The 19,962-nt window shown below is 48.3% G+C and overlaps 1 protein-coding gene across 1 annotated transcript in view; it reads left to right on the top strand.

The window, feature by feature from the left end:
* The window catches only part of LOC147736738 (alpha-tectorin-like), a 457,896-nt gene that overhangs the window by 389,371 nt on the left and 48,563 nt on the right, over positions 1 to 19,962 (top strand). Inside the window, exon 11 of the mRNA XM_086952687.1 lies at positions 17,641 to 18,027. Within this exon, the coding sequence (XP_086808813.1) occupies positions 17,641 to 18,027 (387 nt within the window). The remainder of the gene's footprint in view (positions 1 to 17,640; positions 18,028 to 19,962) is intronic.

Consider the following 19,962-nt stretch of genomic DNA (forward strand, 5'->3'; position numbering starts at 1 on the left):
GCACCATGGGAACAGGGCAGACTAAACTACCAAGCCAATTCTTCACCAGAAAGGAGACAAGCTACCGGGGACCGGTTTCTGGCATTTCAGCCGTCTTCGGCCCGGCTTGCTTGAATCCTGATGGTGCAGTGAGAAAGGGACTCATGTCTGAGTATACCCTGCCACACCTATAGTGGCCAAAAACGATTCAGAAAAGGGGGTGGTGATGAACAGAGTGTCTGAATTAAGCAGACCACTCTTACCCAGTCCAAAGATCAGGGCTTGATCCATCACCGTTATTTATCTCACTGCACCATCCCAGCTCAGAACCTGGCTATATGCAAATCAGTCTGTCCCTGGCCCAGTGCATCATGGGAACAGGGCAGACTAAACTACCAAGCCAATTCTTCACCAGAAAGGAGACAAGCTACCGGGGACCGGTTTCTGGCATTTCAGCCGTCTTCGGCCCGGCTTGCTTGAATCCTGATGGTGCAGTGAGAAGGGGACTCATGTCTGAGTATACCCTGCCACACCTATAGTGGCCAAAAACGATTCAGAAAAGGGGGTGGTGATGAACAGAGTGTCTGAATTAAGCAGACCACTCTTACCCAGTCCAAAGATCAGGGCTTGATCCATCACCGTTATTTATCTCACTGCACCATCCCAGCTCAGAACCTGGCTATATGCATATCAGTCTGTCCCTGGCCCAGTGCATCATGGGAACAGGGCAGACTAAACTACCAAGCCAATTCTTCACCAGAAAGGAGACAAGCTACCGGGGACCGGTTTCTGGGATTTCAGCCGTCTTCGGCCCGGCTTGCTTGAATCCTGATGGTGCAGTGAGAAAGGGACTCATGTCTGAGTATACCCTGCCACACCTATAGCGGCCAAAAACGATTCAGAAAAGGGGGTGGTGATGAACAGAGTGTCTGAATTAAGCAGACCACTCTTACCCAGTCCAAAGATCAGGGCTTGATCCATCACCGTTATTTATCTCACTGCACCTTCCCAGCTCAGAACCTGGCTATATGCAAATCAGTCTGTCCCTGGCCCAGTGCACCATGGGAACAGGGCAGACTAAACTACCAAGCCAATTCTTCACCAGAAAGGAGACAAGCTACCGGGGACCGGTTTCTGGCATTTCAGCCGTCTTCGGCCCGGCTTGCTTGAATCCTGATGGTGCAGTGAGAAAGGGACTCATGTCTGAGTATACCCTGCCACACCTATAGTGGCCAAAAACGATTCAGAAAAGGGGGTGGTGATGAACAGAGTGTCTGAATTAAGCAGACCACTCTTACCCAGTCCAAAGATCAGGGCTTGATCCATCACCGTTATTTATCACACTGCACCATCCCAGCTCAGAACCTGGCTATATGCAAATCAGTCTGTCCCTGGCCCAGTGCATCATGGGAACAGGGCAGACTAAACTACCAAGCCAATTCTTCACCAGAAAGGAGACAAGCTACCGGGGACCGGTTTCTGGCATTTCAGCCGTCTTCGGCCCGGCTTGCTTGAATCCTGATGGTGCAGTGAGAAAGGGACTCATGTCTGAGTATACCCTGCCACACCTATAGTGGCCAAAAACGATTCAGAAAAGGGGGTGGTGATGAACAGAGTGTCTGAATTAAGCAGACCACTCTTACCCAGTCCAAAGATCAGGGCTTGATCCATCACCGTTATTTATCTCACTGCACCATCCCAGCTCGGAACCTGGCTATATGCAAATCAGTCTGTCCCTGGCCCATTGCATCATGGGAACAGAGCAGACTAAACTACCAAGCCAATTCTTCAACAGAAAGGAGACAAGCTACCGGGGACCGGTTTCTGGGATTTCAGCCGTCTTCGGCCCGGCTTGCTTGAATCCTGATGGTGCAGTGAGAAAGGGACTCATGTCTGAGTATACCCTGCCACACCTATAGTGGCCAAAAACGATTCAGAAAAGGGGGTGGTGATGAACAGAGTGTCTGAATTAAGCAGACCACTCTTACCCAGTCCAAAGATCAGGGCTTGATCCATCACCGTTATTTATCTCACTGCACCATCCCAGCTCGGAACCTGGCTATATGCAAATCAGTCTGTTCCTGGCCCAGTGCATCATGGGAACAGGGCAGACTAAACTACCAAGCCAATTCTTCACCAGAAAGGAGACAAGCTACCGGGGACCGGTTTCTGGCATTTCAGCCGTCTTCGGCCCGGCTTGCTTGAATCCTGATGGTGCAGTGAGAAAGGGACTCATGTCTGAGTATACCCTGCCACACCTATAGTGGCCAAAAACGATTCAGAAAAGGGGGTGGTGATGAACAGAGTGTCTGAATTAAGCAGACCACTCTTACCCAGTCCAAAGATCAGGGCTTGATCCATCACCGTTATTTATCTCACTGCACCATCCCAGCTCAGAACCTGGCTATATGCATATCAGTCTGTCCCTGGCCCAGTGCATCATGGGAACAGGGCAGACTAAACTACCAAGCCAATTCTTCACCAGAAAGGAGACAAGCTACCGGGGACCGGTTTCTGGGATTTCAGCCGTCTTCGGCCCGGCTTGCTTGAATCCTGATGGTGCAGTGAGAAAGGGACTCATGTCTGAGTATACCCTGCCACACCTATAGCGGCCAAAAACGATTCAGAAAAGGGGGTGGTGATGAACAGAGTGTCTGAATTAAGCAGACCACTCTTACCCAGTCCAAAGATCAGGGCTTGATCCATCACCGTTATTTATCTCACTGCACCTTCCCAGCTCAGAACCTGGCTATATGCAAATCAGTCTGTCCCTGGCCCAGTGCACCATGGGAACAGGGCAGACTAAACTACCAAGCCAATTCTTCACCAGAAAGGAGGCAAGCTACCGGGGACCGGTTTCTGGCATTTCAGCCGTCTTCGGCCCGGCTTGCTTGAATCCTGATGGTGCAGTGAGAAAGGGACTCATGTCTGAGTATACCCTGCCACACCTATAGTGGCCAAAAACGATTCAGAAAAGGGGGTGGTGATGAACAGAGTGTCTGAATTAAGCAGACCACTCTTACCCAGTCCAAAGATCAGGGCTTGATCCATCACCGTTATTTATCTCACTGCACCATCCCAGCTCAGAACCTGGCTATATGCAAATCAGTCTGTCCCTGGCCCAGTGCATCATGGGAACAGAGCAGACTAAACTACCAAGCCAATTCTTCACCAGAAAGGAGACAAGCTACCGGGGACCGGTTTCTGGGATTTCAGCCGTCTTCGGCCCGGCTTGCTTGAATCCTGATGGTGCAGTGAGAAAGGGACTCATGTCTGAGTATACCCTGCCACACCTATAGTGGCCAAAAACGATTCAGAAAAGGGGGTGGTGATGAACAGAGTGTCTGAATTAAGCAGACCACTCTTACCCAGTCCAAAGATCAGGGCTTGATCCATCACCGTTATTTATCTCACTGCACCATCCCAGCTCAGAACCTGGCTATATGCAAATCAGTCTGTTCCTGGCCCAGTGCATCATGGGAACAGGGCAGACTAAACTACCAAGCCAATTCTTCACCAGAAAGGAGACAAGCTACCGGGGACCGGTTTCTGGCATTTCAGCCGTCTTCGGCCCGGCTTGCTTGAATCCTGATGGTGCAGTGAGAAAGGGACTCATGTCTGAGTATACCCTGCCACACCTATAGTGGCCAAAAACGATTCAGAAAAGGGGGTGGTGATGAACAGAGTGTCTGAATTAAGCAGACCACTCTTACCCAGTCCAAAGATCAGGGCTTGATCCATCACCGTTATTTATCTCACTGCACCATCCCAGCTCAGAACCTGGCTATATGCAAATCAGTCTGTTCCTGGCCCAGTGCATCATGGGAACAGGGCAGACTAAACTACCAAGCCAATTCTTCACCAGAAAGGAGACAAGCTACCGGGGACCGGTTTCTGGCATTTCAGCCGTCTTCGGCCCGGCTTGCTTGAATCCTGATGGTGCAGTGAGAAAGGGACTCATGTCTGAGTATACCCTGCCACACCTATAGTGGCCAAAAACGATTCAGAAAAGGGGGTGGTGATGAACAGAGTGTCTGAATTAAGCAGACCACTCTTACCCAGTCCAAAGATCAGGGCTTGATCCATCACCGTTATTTATCTCACTGCACCATCCCAGCTCAGAACCTGGCTATATGCATATCAGTCTGTCCCTGGCCCAGTGCATCATGGGAACAGGGCAGACTAAACTACCAAGCCAATTCTTCACCAGAAAGGAGACAAGCTACCGGGGACCGGTTTCTGGGATTTCAGCCGTCTTCGGCCCGGCTTGCTTGAATCCTGATGGTGCAGTGAGAAAGGGACTCATGTCTGAGTATACCCTGCCACACCTATAGTGGCCAAAAACGATTCAGAAAAGGGGGTGGTGATGAACAGAGTGTCTGAATTAAGCAGACCACTCTTACCCAGTCCAAAGATCAGGGCTTGATCCATCACCGTTATTTATCTCACTGCACCATCCCAGCTCAGAACCTGGCTATATGCAAATCAGTCTGTCCCTGGCCCAGTGCATCATGGGAACAGAGCAGACTAAACTATCAAGCCAATTCTTCACCAGAAAGGAGACAAGCTACCGGGGACCGGTTTCTGGGATTTCAGCCGTCTTCGGCCCGGCTTGCTTGAATCCTGATGGTGCAGTGAGAAAGGGACTCATGTCTGAGTATACCCTGCCACACCTATAGTGGCCAAAAACGATTCAGAAAAGGGGGTGGTGATGAACAGAGTGTCTGAATTAAGCAGACCACTCTTACCCAGTCCAAAGATCAGGGCTTGATCCATCACCGTTATTTATCTCACTGCACCATCCCAGCTCAGAACCTGGCTATATGCAAATCAGTCTGTTCCTGGCCCAGTGCATCATGGGAACAGGGCAGACTAAACTACCAAGCCAATTCTTCACCAGAAAGGAGACAAGCTACCGGGGACCGGTTTCTGGCATTTCAGCCGTCTTCGGCCCGGCTTGCTTGAATCCTGATGGTGCAGTGAGAAAGGGACTCATGTCTGAGTATACCCTGCCAAAAACGATTCAGAAAATGTTTCTCATGCCCCAAAGTCAAAAGGTGTGTGACGTCAGTGCTGTACTCCATTCTAAACGAGTAAGATGCAGACCTGCCAATTAAAATAAATATATATTTCACTCTGTGAATTTCTGTCAGAGGCATTAGACAAAGAAATGTGCAGTGCTAAGGCAGAGGAAGGCTCAATGAACATGTTCTAACACGAGAGTGGGGCCCGCTCTCCGTCCCACTGCAAAGCCAGCCTAACCAGTGTCCGGCAACACACCTGTGGGACTGCTAGCCTCCAGCACGCCTAGCTCATCTGGATGAAAACATGAAGCGGCGCTCGCAGCGCTACCTGCTGCAAAACTGAATTATTGGCCAATTGAAAGTTTTTGCTTTTATTACAAAACACATTCAGCCAAGCAACAACAGTAACTAGCCTTCCCAGCATTCAATACATTCACAGCAGCAAACTAAAGGTGGTCGTGCGAAGCCCCTTTGAAAAACGGCATCATATATCTGGCTGTAGAGAATAGCCGAGATATATATAAGAAAAAAAAACTTGTTGTGTTCATAAACTGTTTGATTACCACCTCACAATGACGTGGCTGTTAAAAGTGAAGTAAATGGCTTGTCGTAGATAAGACTCAACAATTGACAATAATTTACTTCTTAAAAGTAACGCAAGTTCTTGTACTTTAACTCAACTGCACTAAAAACATTCTCATGGGATTTGGCCATTAAGTGAAAACAATTCTCTTTGAGGTCCCAGAAACCCCTCTCGACTAATTGGCAAATGCCCACTCCCCCCTCGCCAACGTTAAAACCAATGAGTGGCTGAACAGAGTGCCCAATGAGCCGTCAGACCAGGCATTTTATCTTCCGTGGTTTTACAGCCCCCATAAGAACAACATATCAAGTGCTAAACGACAAAGGCATGCCAGAAAGGCTCCACGGTCACTCATAGCTGGCATGACATGCGGGTGGGGGTGAAATGGGGTCGTCGCGGGGGGAGGCGGGAGTAATTTAAATAAAATAAAATGAAATAACATAAAACGCACCTTCCTCCCCGGGTCCCGCGCCGCCTCCGCTCCTGGCCGGGTCGCGACTCCTACCGTCCAACGTTTTCCTGCAGCTCTCCTCAGGAAACCCAGCCACAGGCCGCCTCCCTCCCCTTCCCTCCACCAATCACAATGCTGCAATGGCAGGGTTGTGATTGGTGCGGCCGGCGACCAGCTTGGCGCCTGGAGGGAGCCTACATAGAGAAAAGGGGGAGTGCGCATGACTGGTTTGGACTGCCCCAGACTAGCCACTCCCCCCTGCCCTCGAGCAGGTCCGCCCGCACACAACCAGGCACTTCTGCTTCTCGTAGCGCGAGAAGCAGAAACATAAAATGGTAGTTCACTAATGTTTAAAATAGGCAAGGGGGGTTCAGCCCTGAGTGAGTCGTTCTCCCCCACTGAGAAAACATTGGTATAATGTGTCCCCCAGGAGTCTACCCTAATACCAGGATCTATATTTGGGGCAACAGGTTCCTTAAACAACGGCCTGTTGATCACTGCCCTGAATAAGGTTCTCAATGCCTCACTGCACGTTGGGTGTATGACTTCTATAAAGAAACATGATGAAATCTTCCCGCTATTAAAAGAACCTTCTGCCGATCCTAACGTTCTAGCTAATTACAGGCCCATATCCCTACTTCCGACCTTCTCCAAGGTGCTGGAAAAACATGTTAATGCGTCATCTCGGGCTATATGGAAAGCTATCATTTCCTGCATAGTAGTCAATCAGGTTTTAGGACTCGCTGTAGCACTGGAACCGTGTTGCTGTAGGTTACAGAACACATTAAACAGAAGTTAGATCGGGGGGAAGAGCAGTCCTAGAGTTGGACCTGTCGACGGCCTTCAATACGGTCCCGCGTGTTAAACTATTAGAACGGATCGAGAAGTTTGGAATCGGTGGTACTGCCCTCAAGCGGCGAGCCTCCTTTCTGGAGGACAGAAGTCAGGAATTCTGGCCTCCTCCCTTTACTGTCGCCATTCCTAATCTGAAAGTGGGCGTCCTGCAGGGCTCTGCTCTGAGCCGGACACTCTTTAATGGGGAACATCCTTTACCACGCAACTTTTACCACGCAGTACCTTTACCACGCAGGTATTACAACGCAAGTCGTTACAACGACTTGCGCTGGGGGGCGCTGTAGGATAGGGAATAGTTTAATTTACTATCCAAAACCTTCCCTACTATCCACGGGCACTGGAGTTGGAATAGTAAATTAAACTATTCACTATCCAGCGCCCCCCAACGCAAGCCGTTGTAACGACTTGCATTGTAAAACCTGCGTGGTAAAGGCACGCGTGGTAAAAGCATGCGTTGTAATGACATACACCCCTCTTTAATATGTATATGACCCAATTAGCATAGTTGGCTGAAGCATGTGGGGCTCAAATAACTCTGCTCCTCTTCGCCTGTGAGAAAGGTGCAGACTTCGAGGGGGTGAAGATTAGAATGTGCCATTCTTGGGTGTTCAGTTGGCTGGAGGGGAACCAACTAAAATGTAATCCTGATAAATCGGAGATTATCTTTGTTGGTGCTCCTCCCTCGGAGGAGTGGAGACTCCGGTGGCCTCTAGACATGTCTCCACCATCCTCTTCTCAAAACACAGTAAAAGATCTGGGCATTTTTATCACCAGTTCCCTCTCTATGAAACATCCCATTCAAACGGTAGAAGGCACCTGTTTTGGTCTCCTCCATACTCTGTGGAATCTCTTACCTCTTCTATCTTTGACCACTAGGAAAGCTGGCGTCCAGGCCCCGGTCACTTCTAGACCGGATTATGAAACGTTCTATACCTGGGTCTGCCTCTCTAGCTCCTCAACCGTCCGCAGGTAGTTCGAAATGCAGCAGCCAGCTTGGCCCTCAATTTACATTCCAGGACCCATGTGTCCCCACATCCTAGGGCCCTTCACTGGCTGCCAATGAGAAAGACGACGACATTCAAGGTTCTGGTGCTTACTTTAAAAGCCTTACATGGCATGGGCATCAGACACATCAGGAAGAGAATATTTCACTACATTCCCGCCAGAACTTTGAGGTCTTTATATAATTGTAATCGCCTCGCTGCTATACCCAGGATTCACCGGGCTCGAACCGGAGGGAGATGCTTTATGTTTCTGGGAGCCCAAACCTGGAACCATCTCCGGCGACCCTCTGAGCTACAACTGATCTGGCTGCTTTCAGGAAACAACTCAAAACTTGGCTATTCTGCAACTAATGGACGCAGTGGAAAGAGAGCTACGTATCAGCACTGGGACACTCTGCTGAGCTTTATAAATACCTGTTCCCTGCTCATTCATTCATATCACATCTGTTTACGTTACCTCCAGTCCCCAAATCACACCTGCGTACTCCATTTCTGGTCTCCATAACTATGTGTTCCCCATTCCACATTTACTATTTAGCAGGCCGAGATCGTACACTGTCTCTAGTCGACAAACCTCTCTGTTCACCCTACCACATTCATCTCCTTACTCCGCCTGTGGTGCCCATCCGTAGAACCCTCCACTATGGGTTGTTCAATTCATCCGTCTCCAGCAGCAGTCACCGTCATCCTCACATCTTTCTTCCGCAACTGTGGGACCCACAATCGCTGACTTGGAAGAACCCATCACACATGAAGAAAGCCCACTAACCGCAATTCAGCATATAAGGTATCATTGCTTTGAGTGGACCCGGGCTATGGAACTAACTCCTCTACATTGGACTTCCACCTCATAGGAAGCTGGCTCTGTATACACGACACCAAATTATGGTGCAGTGTGCACAGAGTCCAGGGGGTCACCAGAGGCTGAATCAGATAATGACTAACAGCTCTCTTTGGGATATCGTGGCCGAGCAGTTAGTTTTATTAGGAGGCTGTGATAAGTATTTGTTGTATTCACTCAATCAAGGCGGATGGCACACACTCAGAGACCGAATCCAGACCAATTAGGCAAGTATAAAAAAGGTATACTTATGTTTTATTTTTAGACCGAAGCAGGACTTGGAACGGGTCGGTGAAATATACTTTCAAAAGCAAGACTGTTCAAGAAAATGCAATTGTGGTTGGATTTGTTACAGATTGAATTTGCTCTTAAAGCAGTTTAAAATGCTTAAAAATTACTATAGAGTACTTTTATATTACTTTTTAGTTACTTTTGTTACTCGGATGATATGCCTAGATATCACGCCGTGGGGCTTACAAAAAAACAGGTAACAGCTTTTAGGGGAAAAAAAGTTACTTTGGTTTCTGATGAAAGAAGTCAGTTTAACGCTTAGAACATGTTTGAATGAAAACCGTAACACTGGTTCCTATGGAGAAAATAGTGTTAACAGTTTACAGGTAAGTAAACAACCTGCAAGTATGTCTTTTGGGGTTCAAGACCAAGGTTCCCCAAGGTCTACCTGGGCACTCGGATCGAACCACCAGTAGCACTAGGGCGGCCGAGTGCAGAGTACGAGGCCCAATGCTAACCAAAGGGGCTTGGGTGCCGTTGGTTGGGGGCTACTTACGAGTAGGCTACTCTGATCTGGGAGCAAAGCTCTTTGGGTCAGGATCAGCACTGCAGGGGCCAACAACCAGCACAGGATCTGTACCACTAGCGCCAGAGTGCCAAGAAGACGTCAGTTAACCTGTGGTTTGCAATGGAGATCTCCGGTTTGAAGAAAATGCTGCAGGTTCGAGCAGGAAGGATTCCTGAAGGCGACCACTGGCATGGGAGGTAAGTTGGGTTCTTGGGGAATGCTTGGACACTGTTGATTGGGCCACCCAAGGCCGAGGAGCATACAGTTCAGGAGTGTCTTGAGGCCTTGGATCTTCTTACTGGTTCCGGTCACAGGAACCCTTCAGCTTGAGACTGCAGGCATCAGATTGAAACTTGAGGTAGGTCGGTGACCACCAGATTCCAGATCAGGATTGCTGGGGAGACCTTCTCGTGGGGTTGGGCCACTCGAACTGGGGCCGTGGATATCAGGTGCAGAACCGCGGAGCCGCCTGTTTCCGGGTTCTAGGTTGGAGTCTTTGTTGAGCAAATCCGGTGCTCAAGGGCGAAAGAGTCCTTCAGATGATTGCAGTGCCAGTCCTCTAGATTCTGGGGGGCTGTGGGACACGCCGTGATTTTGGCTTTAGGCTGGCCAGATTTGGGACAGGCCAGTAGGGCTGGGACCAAAGCAGTAGGTGTCCTCTTCTACCTGGGTCAACACGGCTCTTTGGTCCTTCTTTCTTCCTCGAATCTGAGAAGGCAAAGTTCATGGTTGCTCTAAATACTGAATTTAGGGGCATTTACAGGAGTGTGCAGGTCAGGACCAATTGGTTCCTTCGTTGTAGTGAGTACCCCCCTCCCCTATAATGCCACTCTGCAGTTGAAGAGGTCATGAACCTCTCTCTAATTGACTGCTGGGTCACCTCATCTTCAAGATGGAGGGGACTGAGATATGTGCTTCACCTCGCCTCCCCCACTATAGAGGTGGGCACACCTCTGCTCCTAACTTGGTTTTCCCGCTGATTCTCCTACCCAAAGTGGTGGTCGTAACTGGTGGCAGCACAAGGCAGGGAGCGCTTACAAAGGCGGCCGGCTTTGAAGCAACAGTGGCTGCCCCTAGGGGGCGCCAGGCCGTCAACCCTCTGCTACTACTGCTGCTGTATTACAGCTTTAATATGAAAACAAACATTCTCACAGATCGCTTGTTTGCAGATAAATGTTATCACGTCAGGTTGGCAGCAGAAGAGAGCTCCACTACCTGCCTGGCACATGTGTCATGTGGAAGCTTTTACAGCCCAGGCTAACACATACACAAAACATATCTGACATCCTGCACTAGCGTCACGCAGTGCTGCATGACCGATAATGGAACTTCAGGGCTTGTCAATTATATGGCCTCATGCCCAATCGGAATCTGGAATGGAGAAAGAGTTCTACCTCGGTATCTTCAACCCTATTCCAACTTCTGATTGGGTGGAAGCTCATGGGTCTGCCTCTGACTGCTGCAGCGAGATGAGAGTCGGAAAGAGTGGACCTGCCTCAGGTGAGTTTTTTTGAATGTATGTATTGCGACTTATACAGCGCACGTATCACCCGGAGGCATCAAGGCGCTTGCCTTGGGAACCCGTCCTGGCTTTTTCCCTGTGAGATAACCCCTACTGGGAATCCCCAAGGTGAAAGCCAGGCATGCCGCAGCAGGTGGGCCGCCGTAGTGGAGATTAAGCAAGCTATTGCCCAGAGTTGCAGTGTGGGACCCCATGATTAGAATAGGCACCGAGGCGAGAATTATCGAGTCTGTGGACATTTTTGGGCTCAGGACCCTGCCGCGTCGGGAATTGAACCCTGGTCCCGGGCCAGACCTCTGCATCAGGGTCTGCCGCTCTAATCAGTGATATATATAGACAAAGTGGTCCTAGACACAATATTTTCAAAACAATATGAATGATATAAGTATTAATTATTCACAGTAAACAAATAGTCAGACCTAATCTGAAGAAACAAAACAAATGGAGATGTATTGTTAGCTAATTCTGCTATGAATGCAATGAACCCAACACAACAGTATCAAGGCAAATTATACTGCAGTTTATTTACATAATCATAAAATTGAATAAGAGGAAAAAAAGGAAAGATTGGTGCTCAAGTGATGAGAAGAAAAAAGCTGTAGGCAAAGGTTTAGGATAATTCAGTGCAAAAAGGAATTATTTTACATTGCACATATAAAGCCTACCCATACAAAGTATATATACACTATTATACAAGGGGACAAGGGAGAATTGGTATGGGCTTTTTTTTAAAAAAGGGGGGGGGATCGTCGACGTTTCGACCCTGGCGCAATACGGGAGAATCACGACCTCTGCTGCGGGTCTTCTTCAGGACAATTGGGACGGGGGGAGGGGGGCACCACAAAGGAACTGTGAAGGTGTCGCAAGGCCAGATCAGTTGGGCGGTACACCTCTGACTGATATATTCAGTTGAGAATCAGTTGATAGATAGGTGTTGAAAAAACGAGCAGTCAATTTCAATCGTGCCTAGTCCGGTAAAACAGTAGATATTTAACCGGTTGCTGAAGGCGAGGAAGAAGTAGGTTTAATTCAGGAGAACCTTTAATTAGTTAGTAGGTCCCTGTATTCAATTCTGAGAAGCTGTCAGTTGAGGTTAGTGGCTCGTAACTGTAGGATCAGTCCGGCACATCCCGACTCTCACATCCGGGAGAGACCACGTGATCGGACGCCGCCAATATAGCTCTAATCAGTGAGCCACACTCCTGTAGTCTAGTGACTTTGTTTGTCTGTGTGCTGGGGATTGCATGTGTATGGATGTGTGAATGTATTTGTGTGCATGCCTGAAACTGTGTGTGTATGTATGCATGTCGACTTGTGTGTGAAGTAAATGTCTGCTCTGGGGTTTGGCAAGCCCCGAGGAAGAGTGCTGGATCGTGCTGTTGGACTGCACCACTCCCATACATGACCGTTGCCACTGCTTTGAAGCTTCCCTTCATGGACCCAGCCCATCCTAGGGTAGGAGACATGACACCTCTGACCAGGATGTGCTTTGTTTCTGGACCCAAAGAGCGGAGGCCCCCTACCCAAGGGTCAAAAAACCTGTCTGGTGGTGGCGAATGGCGGACAGCCATTCAGGAACCACACCAGGGCTGGTCGTTTTTCAGGGATCATCTCTAAGACGCCCTCTGTGTGCAATTGACATTAAATCTCACTCTGGCATCAGTGTGGGTTTAACGTGCTGAGAAGTTTGATATCAAACTTTCTAGATTTGAGTAAAGCCATTATATAGCTGTGGCGTTCGTACTGACAAACTCCCTGACCATATACTCCACTTACAATGTCTAAGAATGGACTTATTGTGTAAAGAAAACAATATCCCGACAGGTGTTATTTCATAGGCTAGTAAATAAACATGCACATATAGCTGCAAAAGAAACACATAGGAAGACTTAAGGATTTTGAAGCAGTGCCAGAGGCGTAATGTATTAGGAATACACAAGGTGGAAACAATATATGTAGAACAAGCAAATTGGAAACAGTAGTCTCAGCACTGTTGAAAATCAGAGTGAAAGTAATCTGACGCAACTTTGCGCACATAAGTGCTTGTGACACACAGGGTGGATGGTGCAAGTGACAAGTGGAGCAGCAATAGGTGGCGCAAGGAGAAAAATGGTGACAATATTTACAAGGTACTTGAAGTTCACAGATAGGTATTTACACAGGATTGTACAGAGTTGGATGTTTTAGTGAACCAGAGTTATGGCGCCACAAGTTGCTCTAATATCTCAATGGCGTTTCGACCCTTTATGAGTTAGGGTCATCATCAGGAGCAGGTTACCAATTGGATGGTGCTGAAGGAGTGGACACATGTAGGTAATACACTTGTAGGGGACTGAGGAGCCGGGGTCAGTTGTCTCCAATGGGCCAACAAGAGGTGATTGACATTGGGCGCAGTGTGCTGCCCGGGAGAGCTAGCTTGCGCTGGAACCCCGTCTTGAGAGAATCACGGGTTGGTGTCTAATGGCTTGGTATATCTGTAGACTGGATTTGATTCTGTTCCGGGATTGAGAAGGGCGACCGGCGGGGGAACAAATTGCCAGCAAATTCCAACATCGATGTGGGGTGAGTCCAGGAGCTGGGGGCTGGAACTGGAGTGCAGTTGAGGATGTAAGAAAGAGTTCTACCTCGGTATCTTCAACCCTATTCCAACTTCTGATTGGGTGGAAGCTCATGGGTCTGCCTCTGACTGCTGCAGCGAGATGAGAGTCGGAAAGAGTGGACCTGCCTCAGGTGAGTTTTTTTGAATGTATGTATTGCGACTTATACAGCGCACGTATCACCCGGAGGCATCAAGGCGCTTGCCTTGGGAACCCGTCCTGGCTTTTTCCCTGTGAGATAACCCCTACTGGGAATCCCCAAGGTGAAAGCCAGGCATGCCGCAGCAGGTGGGCCGCCGTAGTGGAGATTAAGCAAGCTATTGCCCAGAGTTGCAGTGTGGGACCCCATGATTAGAATAGGCACCGAGGCGAGAATTATCGAGTCTGTGGACATTTTTGGGCTCAGGACCCTGCCGCGTCGGGAATTGAACCCTGGTCCCGGGCCAGACCTCTGCATCAGGGTCTGCCGCTCTAATCAGTGATATATATAGACAAAGTGGTCCTAGACACAATATTTTCAAAACAATATGAATGATATAAGTATTAATTATTCACAGTAAACAAATAGTCAGACCTAATCTGAAGAAACAAAACAAATGGAGATGTATTGTTAGCTAATTCTGCTATGAATGCAATGAACCCAACACAACAGTATCAAGGCAAATTATACTGCAGTTTATTTACATAATCATAAAATTGAATAAGAGGAAAAAAAGGAAAGATTGGTGCTCAAGTGATGAGAAGAAAAAAGCTGTAGGCAAAGGTTTAGGATAATTCAGTGCAAAAAGGAATTATTTTACATTGCACATATAAAGCCTACCCATACAAAGTATATATACACTATTATACAAGGGGACAAGGGAGAATTGGTATGGGCTTTTTTTTAAAAAAGGGGGGGGGATCGTCGACGTTTCGACCCTGGCGCAATACGGGAGAATCACGACCTCTGCTGCGGGTCTTCTTCAGGACAATTGGGACGGGGGGAGGGGGGCACCACAAAGGAACTGTGAAGGTGTCGCAAGGCCAGATCAGTTGGGCGGTACACCTCTGACTGATATATTCAGTTGAGAATCAGTTGATAGATAGGTGTTGAAAAAACGAGCAGTCAATTTCAATCGTGCCTAGTCCGGTAAAACAGTAGATATTTAACCGGTTGCTGAAGGCGAGGAAGAAGTAGGTTTAATTCAGGAGAACCTTTAATTAGTTAGTAGGTCCCTGTATTCAATTCTGAGAAGCTGTCAGTTGAGGTTAGTGGCTCGTAACTGTAGGATCAGTCCGGCACATCCCGACTCTCACATCCGGGAGAGACCACGTGATCGGACGCCGCCAATATAGCTCTAATCAGTGAGCCACACTCCTGTAGTCTAGTGACTTTGTTTGTCTGTGTGCTGGGGATTGCATGTGTATGGATGTGTGAATGTATTTGTGTGCATGCCTGAAACTGTGTGTGTATGTATGCATGTCGACTTGTGTGTGAAGTAAATGTCTGCTCTGGGGTTTGGCAAGCCCCGAGGAAGAGTGCTGGATCGTGCTGTTGGACTGCACCACTCCCATACATGACCGTTGCCACTGCTTTGAAGCTTCCCTTCATGGACCCAGCCCATCCTAGGGTAGGAGACATGACACCTCTGACCAGGATGTGCTTTGTTTCTGGACCCAAAGAGCGGAGGCCCCCTACCCAAGGGTCAAAAAACCTGTCTGGTGGTGGCGAATGGCGGACAGCCATTCAGGAACCACACCAGGGCTGGTCGTTTTTCAGGGATCATCTCTAAGACGCCCTCTGTGTGCAATTGACATTAAATCTCACTCTGGCATCAGTGTGGGTTTAACGTGCTGAGAAGTTTGATATCAAACTTTCTAGATTTGAGTAAAGCCATTATATAGCTGTGGCGTTCGTACTGACAAACTCCCTGACCATATACTCCACTTACAATGTCTAAGAATGGACTTATTGTGTAAAGAAAACAATATCCCGACAGGTGTTATTTCATAGGCTAGTAAATAAACATGCACATATAGCTGCAAAAGAAACACATAGGAAGACTTAAGGATTTTGAAGCAGTGCCAGAGGCGTAATGTATTAGGAATACACAAGGTGGAAACAATATATGTAGAACAAGCAAATTGGAAACAGTAGTCTCAGCACTGTTGAAAATCAGAGTGAAAGTAATCTGACGCAACTTTGCGCACATAAGTGCTTGTGACACACAGGGTGGATGGTGCAAGTGACAAGTGGAGCAGCAATAGGTGGCGCAAGGAGAAAAATGGTGACAATATTTACAAGGTACTTGAAGTTCACAGATAGGTATTTACACAGGATTGTACAGAGTTGGATGTTTTAGTGAACCAGAGTTATGGCGCCACAAGTTGCTCTAATATCTCAATGGCGTTTCGACCCTTTATGAGTTAGGGTCATCATCAGGAGCAGGTTACCAATTGGATGGTGCTGAAGGAGTGGACACATGTAGGTAATACACTTGTAGGGGACTGAGGAGCCGGGGTCAGTTGTCTCCAATGGGCCAACAAGAGGTGATTGACATTGGGCGCAGTGTGCTGCCCGGGAGAGCTAGCTTGCGCTGGAACCCCGTCTTGAGAGAATCACGGGTTGGTGTCTAATGGCTTGGTATATCTGTAGACTGGATTTGATTCTGTTCCGGGATTGAGAAGGGCGACCGGCGGGGGAACAAATTGCCAGCAAATTCCAACATCGATGTGGGGTGAGTCCAGGAGCTGGGGGCTGGAACTGGAGTGCAGTTGAGGATGTAAGCAGAGGTCAGGGGGAGGATCCTCTGAGCGCCATCGGAAACCATCAACTGCAATTCTAGTCGGACTTAGACACTGTAGTGATACAGTGCTCAAGCAGCGTACCCTAGTCTCACCTGGGGCCAGGGTACTCTGCTAGAGGGGTGGTTATCTAGGCACCAGGCGGAAAGTTGCAGGCATGGCACACAGGTGTGTGTGCCATGGCGACTCTTCACTTTATCCGCACCCAAATACGCAGTTCGCAATGGAAGTGTGTTGGTGTTCAGGTGCACGGTCCGGAAGGGTGGCACAATAGGTGCAGCAGCATTTAGAAACCTTGCCTGGGCACAGTGCCCTTGGTGCCTTTTACAAGGGGCTAACATGTGGCCAGAGATGTGCCAATTGTGGGTGCAAAGGTACAGTTTTGGGAAAGAACACAGGCCTTGGAAGCCTGATTGGCAGGGACCCAGGGCACATAAAGTCAATGTCCATCAAGTGTGAGGCCAAAAGTGTGGTGTGGGGGTAATCATACAAAAAGGGGCCTTTCTTACACACCTGCAATAGAAAAGTACAACTACACATGACCTAGACCTCTTGTGTATGTCTCTTGACAATCCACCAAACTCACCATCCATCATCGAATGCCTCTGCGGATATCCCACTATCGCAATCTGATGCTAGGTAAAGTGTCTGTGTCCAAAGCACTCCGCTCAAATAATCGAAAATGAAAATGTATTGCCCTGTGTTGTGTGCTCCTACATCCATAAGGTTTTTTGGCCGAACGCACACAAGGGCAGGAGCAGTGTAAGCTATTATGTTATGGCATGAAATGTGCTCAAACACCCATGGGGTTTCTTTGATAGACATTGCAAGCACAGGGCAGTGAAGACGGTTATGTAATCCATCAATCAGGGGGTTTACATAGCGCGCTACTCACCCGTGACGGTCTCAAGGCGCTGGAATGTTATGGCATGTGCTCCTTCTCCCCTAACGGTTTCTTGAACAGACACTGCAAGCACAGGGCAGTGAAGACGGTTATGTTATGTTATGGTATGTGCTCAATCACCCATGGAGTTTCTTGGATAGACATTGCAAGCACAGGTGTGTGATGTGAGGTAATTTGTGCTCCTACATCCATGGGGTTCTTAACCGCACACCTACAGGGGGAGTTGCAGCGTTGAATTAATAAGATGCAATGTTTTAAGTGCAGATTATAACAAACCTTCTCTCTCTCTCTCCACAGCTCGGCGACATGGCCTGGATGTCCAGCTGCACAAAAAGGTGCACCTGTGTCGCGCCTGGTGTTTTCAACTGCGTCGCTGCTAGCTGTCCCTCCCCGCAGTACTGCGCCGTGAAGGGTGGTAGCCTGGGCTGCCAGGATGACACAACATCCTGCGTGGTATCTGGGGGCACCCACTATCTCACCTTCGACAGATCAGTTGCACATTTTCAGGGCACGTGCGTCTATGAGATTACTTCCACCTGCAACTCGTCCTTTCCACATTCATTCCGTGTCACTGCGGAAAATCAAAAAGATGCCAACGTGAGTTCCATATCTCAAGTCGCGATCTCCTTCCAGACGAGCGGCCAGCAGGTCCGGCTGGTGGTGGGAAGAGACAAAGCAGTGCAGGTGAGGGTCAATTGTATTACACTTTTTGTATACTTCATATGAAATGACTACTGTATGAGTAACAGCAAGTGTACAAGGAAATCGTAATTATCCAGGACTGGATCTTTCATAGATTCACATGCTTGAATCATGCCCCGTCGTTGAAGTGGGAGTCCCAAGGTGTATAGAAAGCAGTATGCAATTGTAATAATGGCCATTATGTTAATGTACATTCACAATAATAGCCTATCTCTGTCCTTCCTAAAAAAAGGACCAAACTTGAACTACAACCAATCAGGCGACAGCACCCGCTAAAACACTCCAAACAGAGGCTGAGTGCCTTTGATTTTCCACCGCACGTAGTGTGAATGGAGCCTCCCTGAACTCTGCTCAGTGTTTCTCTTCAGAATCCTTCTCGAGAGTCTATTTCTATCAGGAAGGAGGCGGCTTAGTATATGGAGCACACTTATGTAAGTGTAGCACCCTGCACGAACCCAGATAACATTCATGGTGATTTTAGTGGTCTTAGACAACCATAGAAAGCTTTATAAATGATAGCTGTGGAGAGCAGCCTTCAGGCTTAGTCCAGAAGGAGTGTAAAGCAGCTTGTTTCACCTGCGAGGCATTATTTGTAAAAAAAAGAAGTGCAGGTGCTGAAAATTTTGCCAAGGAGGCCACCGCTCACGTCTTCCTCCGGTGAGCCCCACTTCCAACACTCTCACTGCCTCAGTCTCTATCTTCTAACCTTGATCTGTTGTCTGTCCCCTACGTCTTTGCTCTAAGAGCCTATCCTCTTACCTCTCTAATTGTTTTCTATCACCCTTGTCACACCCTGTATTTCTGATTTGCCCTCTATTCATTTTTGCCCTGACCTTTTTTCTCTTCACTTCTTTCCATGCTCTGCTCTCTCTCCCCTCGATCTTGGCTCTTTACTATCACTCTCTAGCAGTGATGAGCTGTGTCTCCGTTTGATCATTTGTCTGCTTTATTCCCTCTGTCCTGTCCTCCACATCCTTTCATTCTATCTTCTCTCTTCTTAAAGTTCTCTTCTTCACATCACGGCTGGTTTCTCTTTGTATCTGATTTGCTCTCCTTTTCTTCTACTTAGCTCCGTCTTATCTCTCTCCTCTCCTGTTGTTCCATTCTCCTCTTCACTCCTGCTCTCTCTCTCATCTCTAGCACTGCTGCTGCCTGTGACCCGCCATCAGCCTGTACATGTCCCTGCTATTTTGAACTCTGCGTTTTGCTCTTGTCATTCCTAAAGAAGCGGAAGATTACGTGTTTTACGTTCTTACCTACACTGAGTGCAAAAACAAAATGTACACCAAATGAAAATGCTGTTTTGCATGCATTAATCAGTGTGGTTACTGCGGTGTGACTGGGTTTATTGCAGAACAGGCGGCTGCTTGAGCACAGCAGGTCATGTCACTGCTAGTGCGGCCTGTAATTAGTAGGTCCAGGGATGGCGACGGCATCGGCATCCACTGCTCAGCTTGCTGTGACCCTGCCTGCTACAGCACAGGCCTTATCCCCAGCAGTAATGCAGCCAATGCCGGTAAGTATGGCTGTGGTGCCTGCTGGACTCATGCACGCTCGGCAATTACCATGCTGGGGGCAGCGCACAGATTCTACAGGTGACGCCATGGCGTACAAAAGTTGTGTTGGGCCACAGCCGCATCGAGGATAGCAGCAATGCAGGGCTGCCGGATATATGACTCTGGCTACACAGCAAGTGGAAAGTCCACACTTACTTTCATTTATTCTTCCTCAAGAGCCCTCACTCCCGAGTTTCAAATGCGCTCTTGCAGCTTCCTTGCCTCAACTCCGTCATGAGCCGGCCCCCAGCTACAATTATCCAATGGGAGGTTTAGGCTCAGGCAGTGGCAGGGTGCAGCAGACTAGGGGAATAGAATGCAAGCCATAGTTTGTCGATGACTTCTTGGATTTGTGATCAGC

Source organism: Lissotriton vulgaris, chromosome 1_2, assembly GCF_964263255.1.
Source record: "Lissotriton vulgaris chromosome 1_2, aLisVul1.2, whole genome shotgun sequence".
In the NCBI taxonomy this organism is placed as follows: domain Eukaryota; kingdom Metazoa; phylum Chordata; class Amphibia; order Caudata; family Salamandridae; genus Lissotriton; species Lissotriton vulgaris.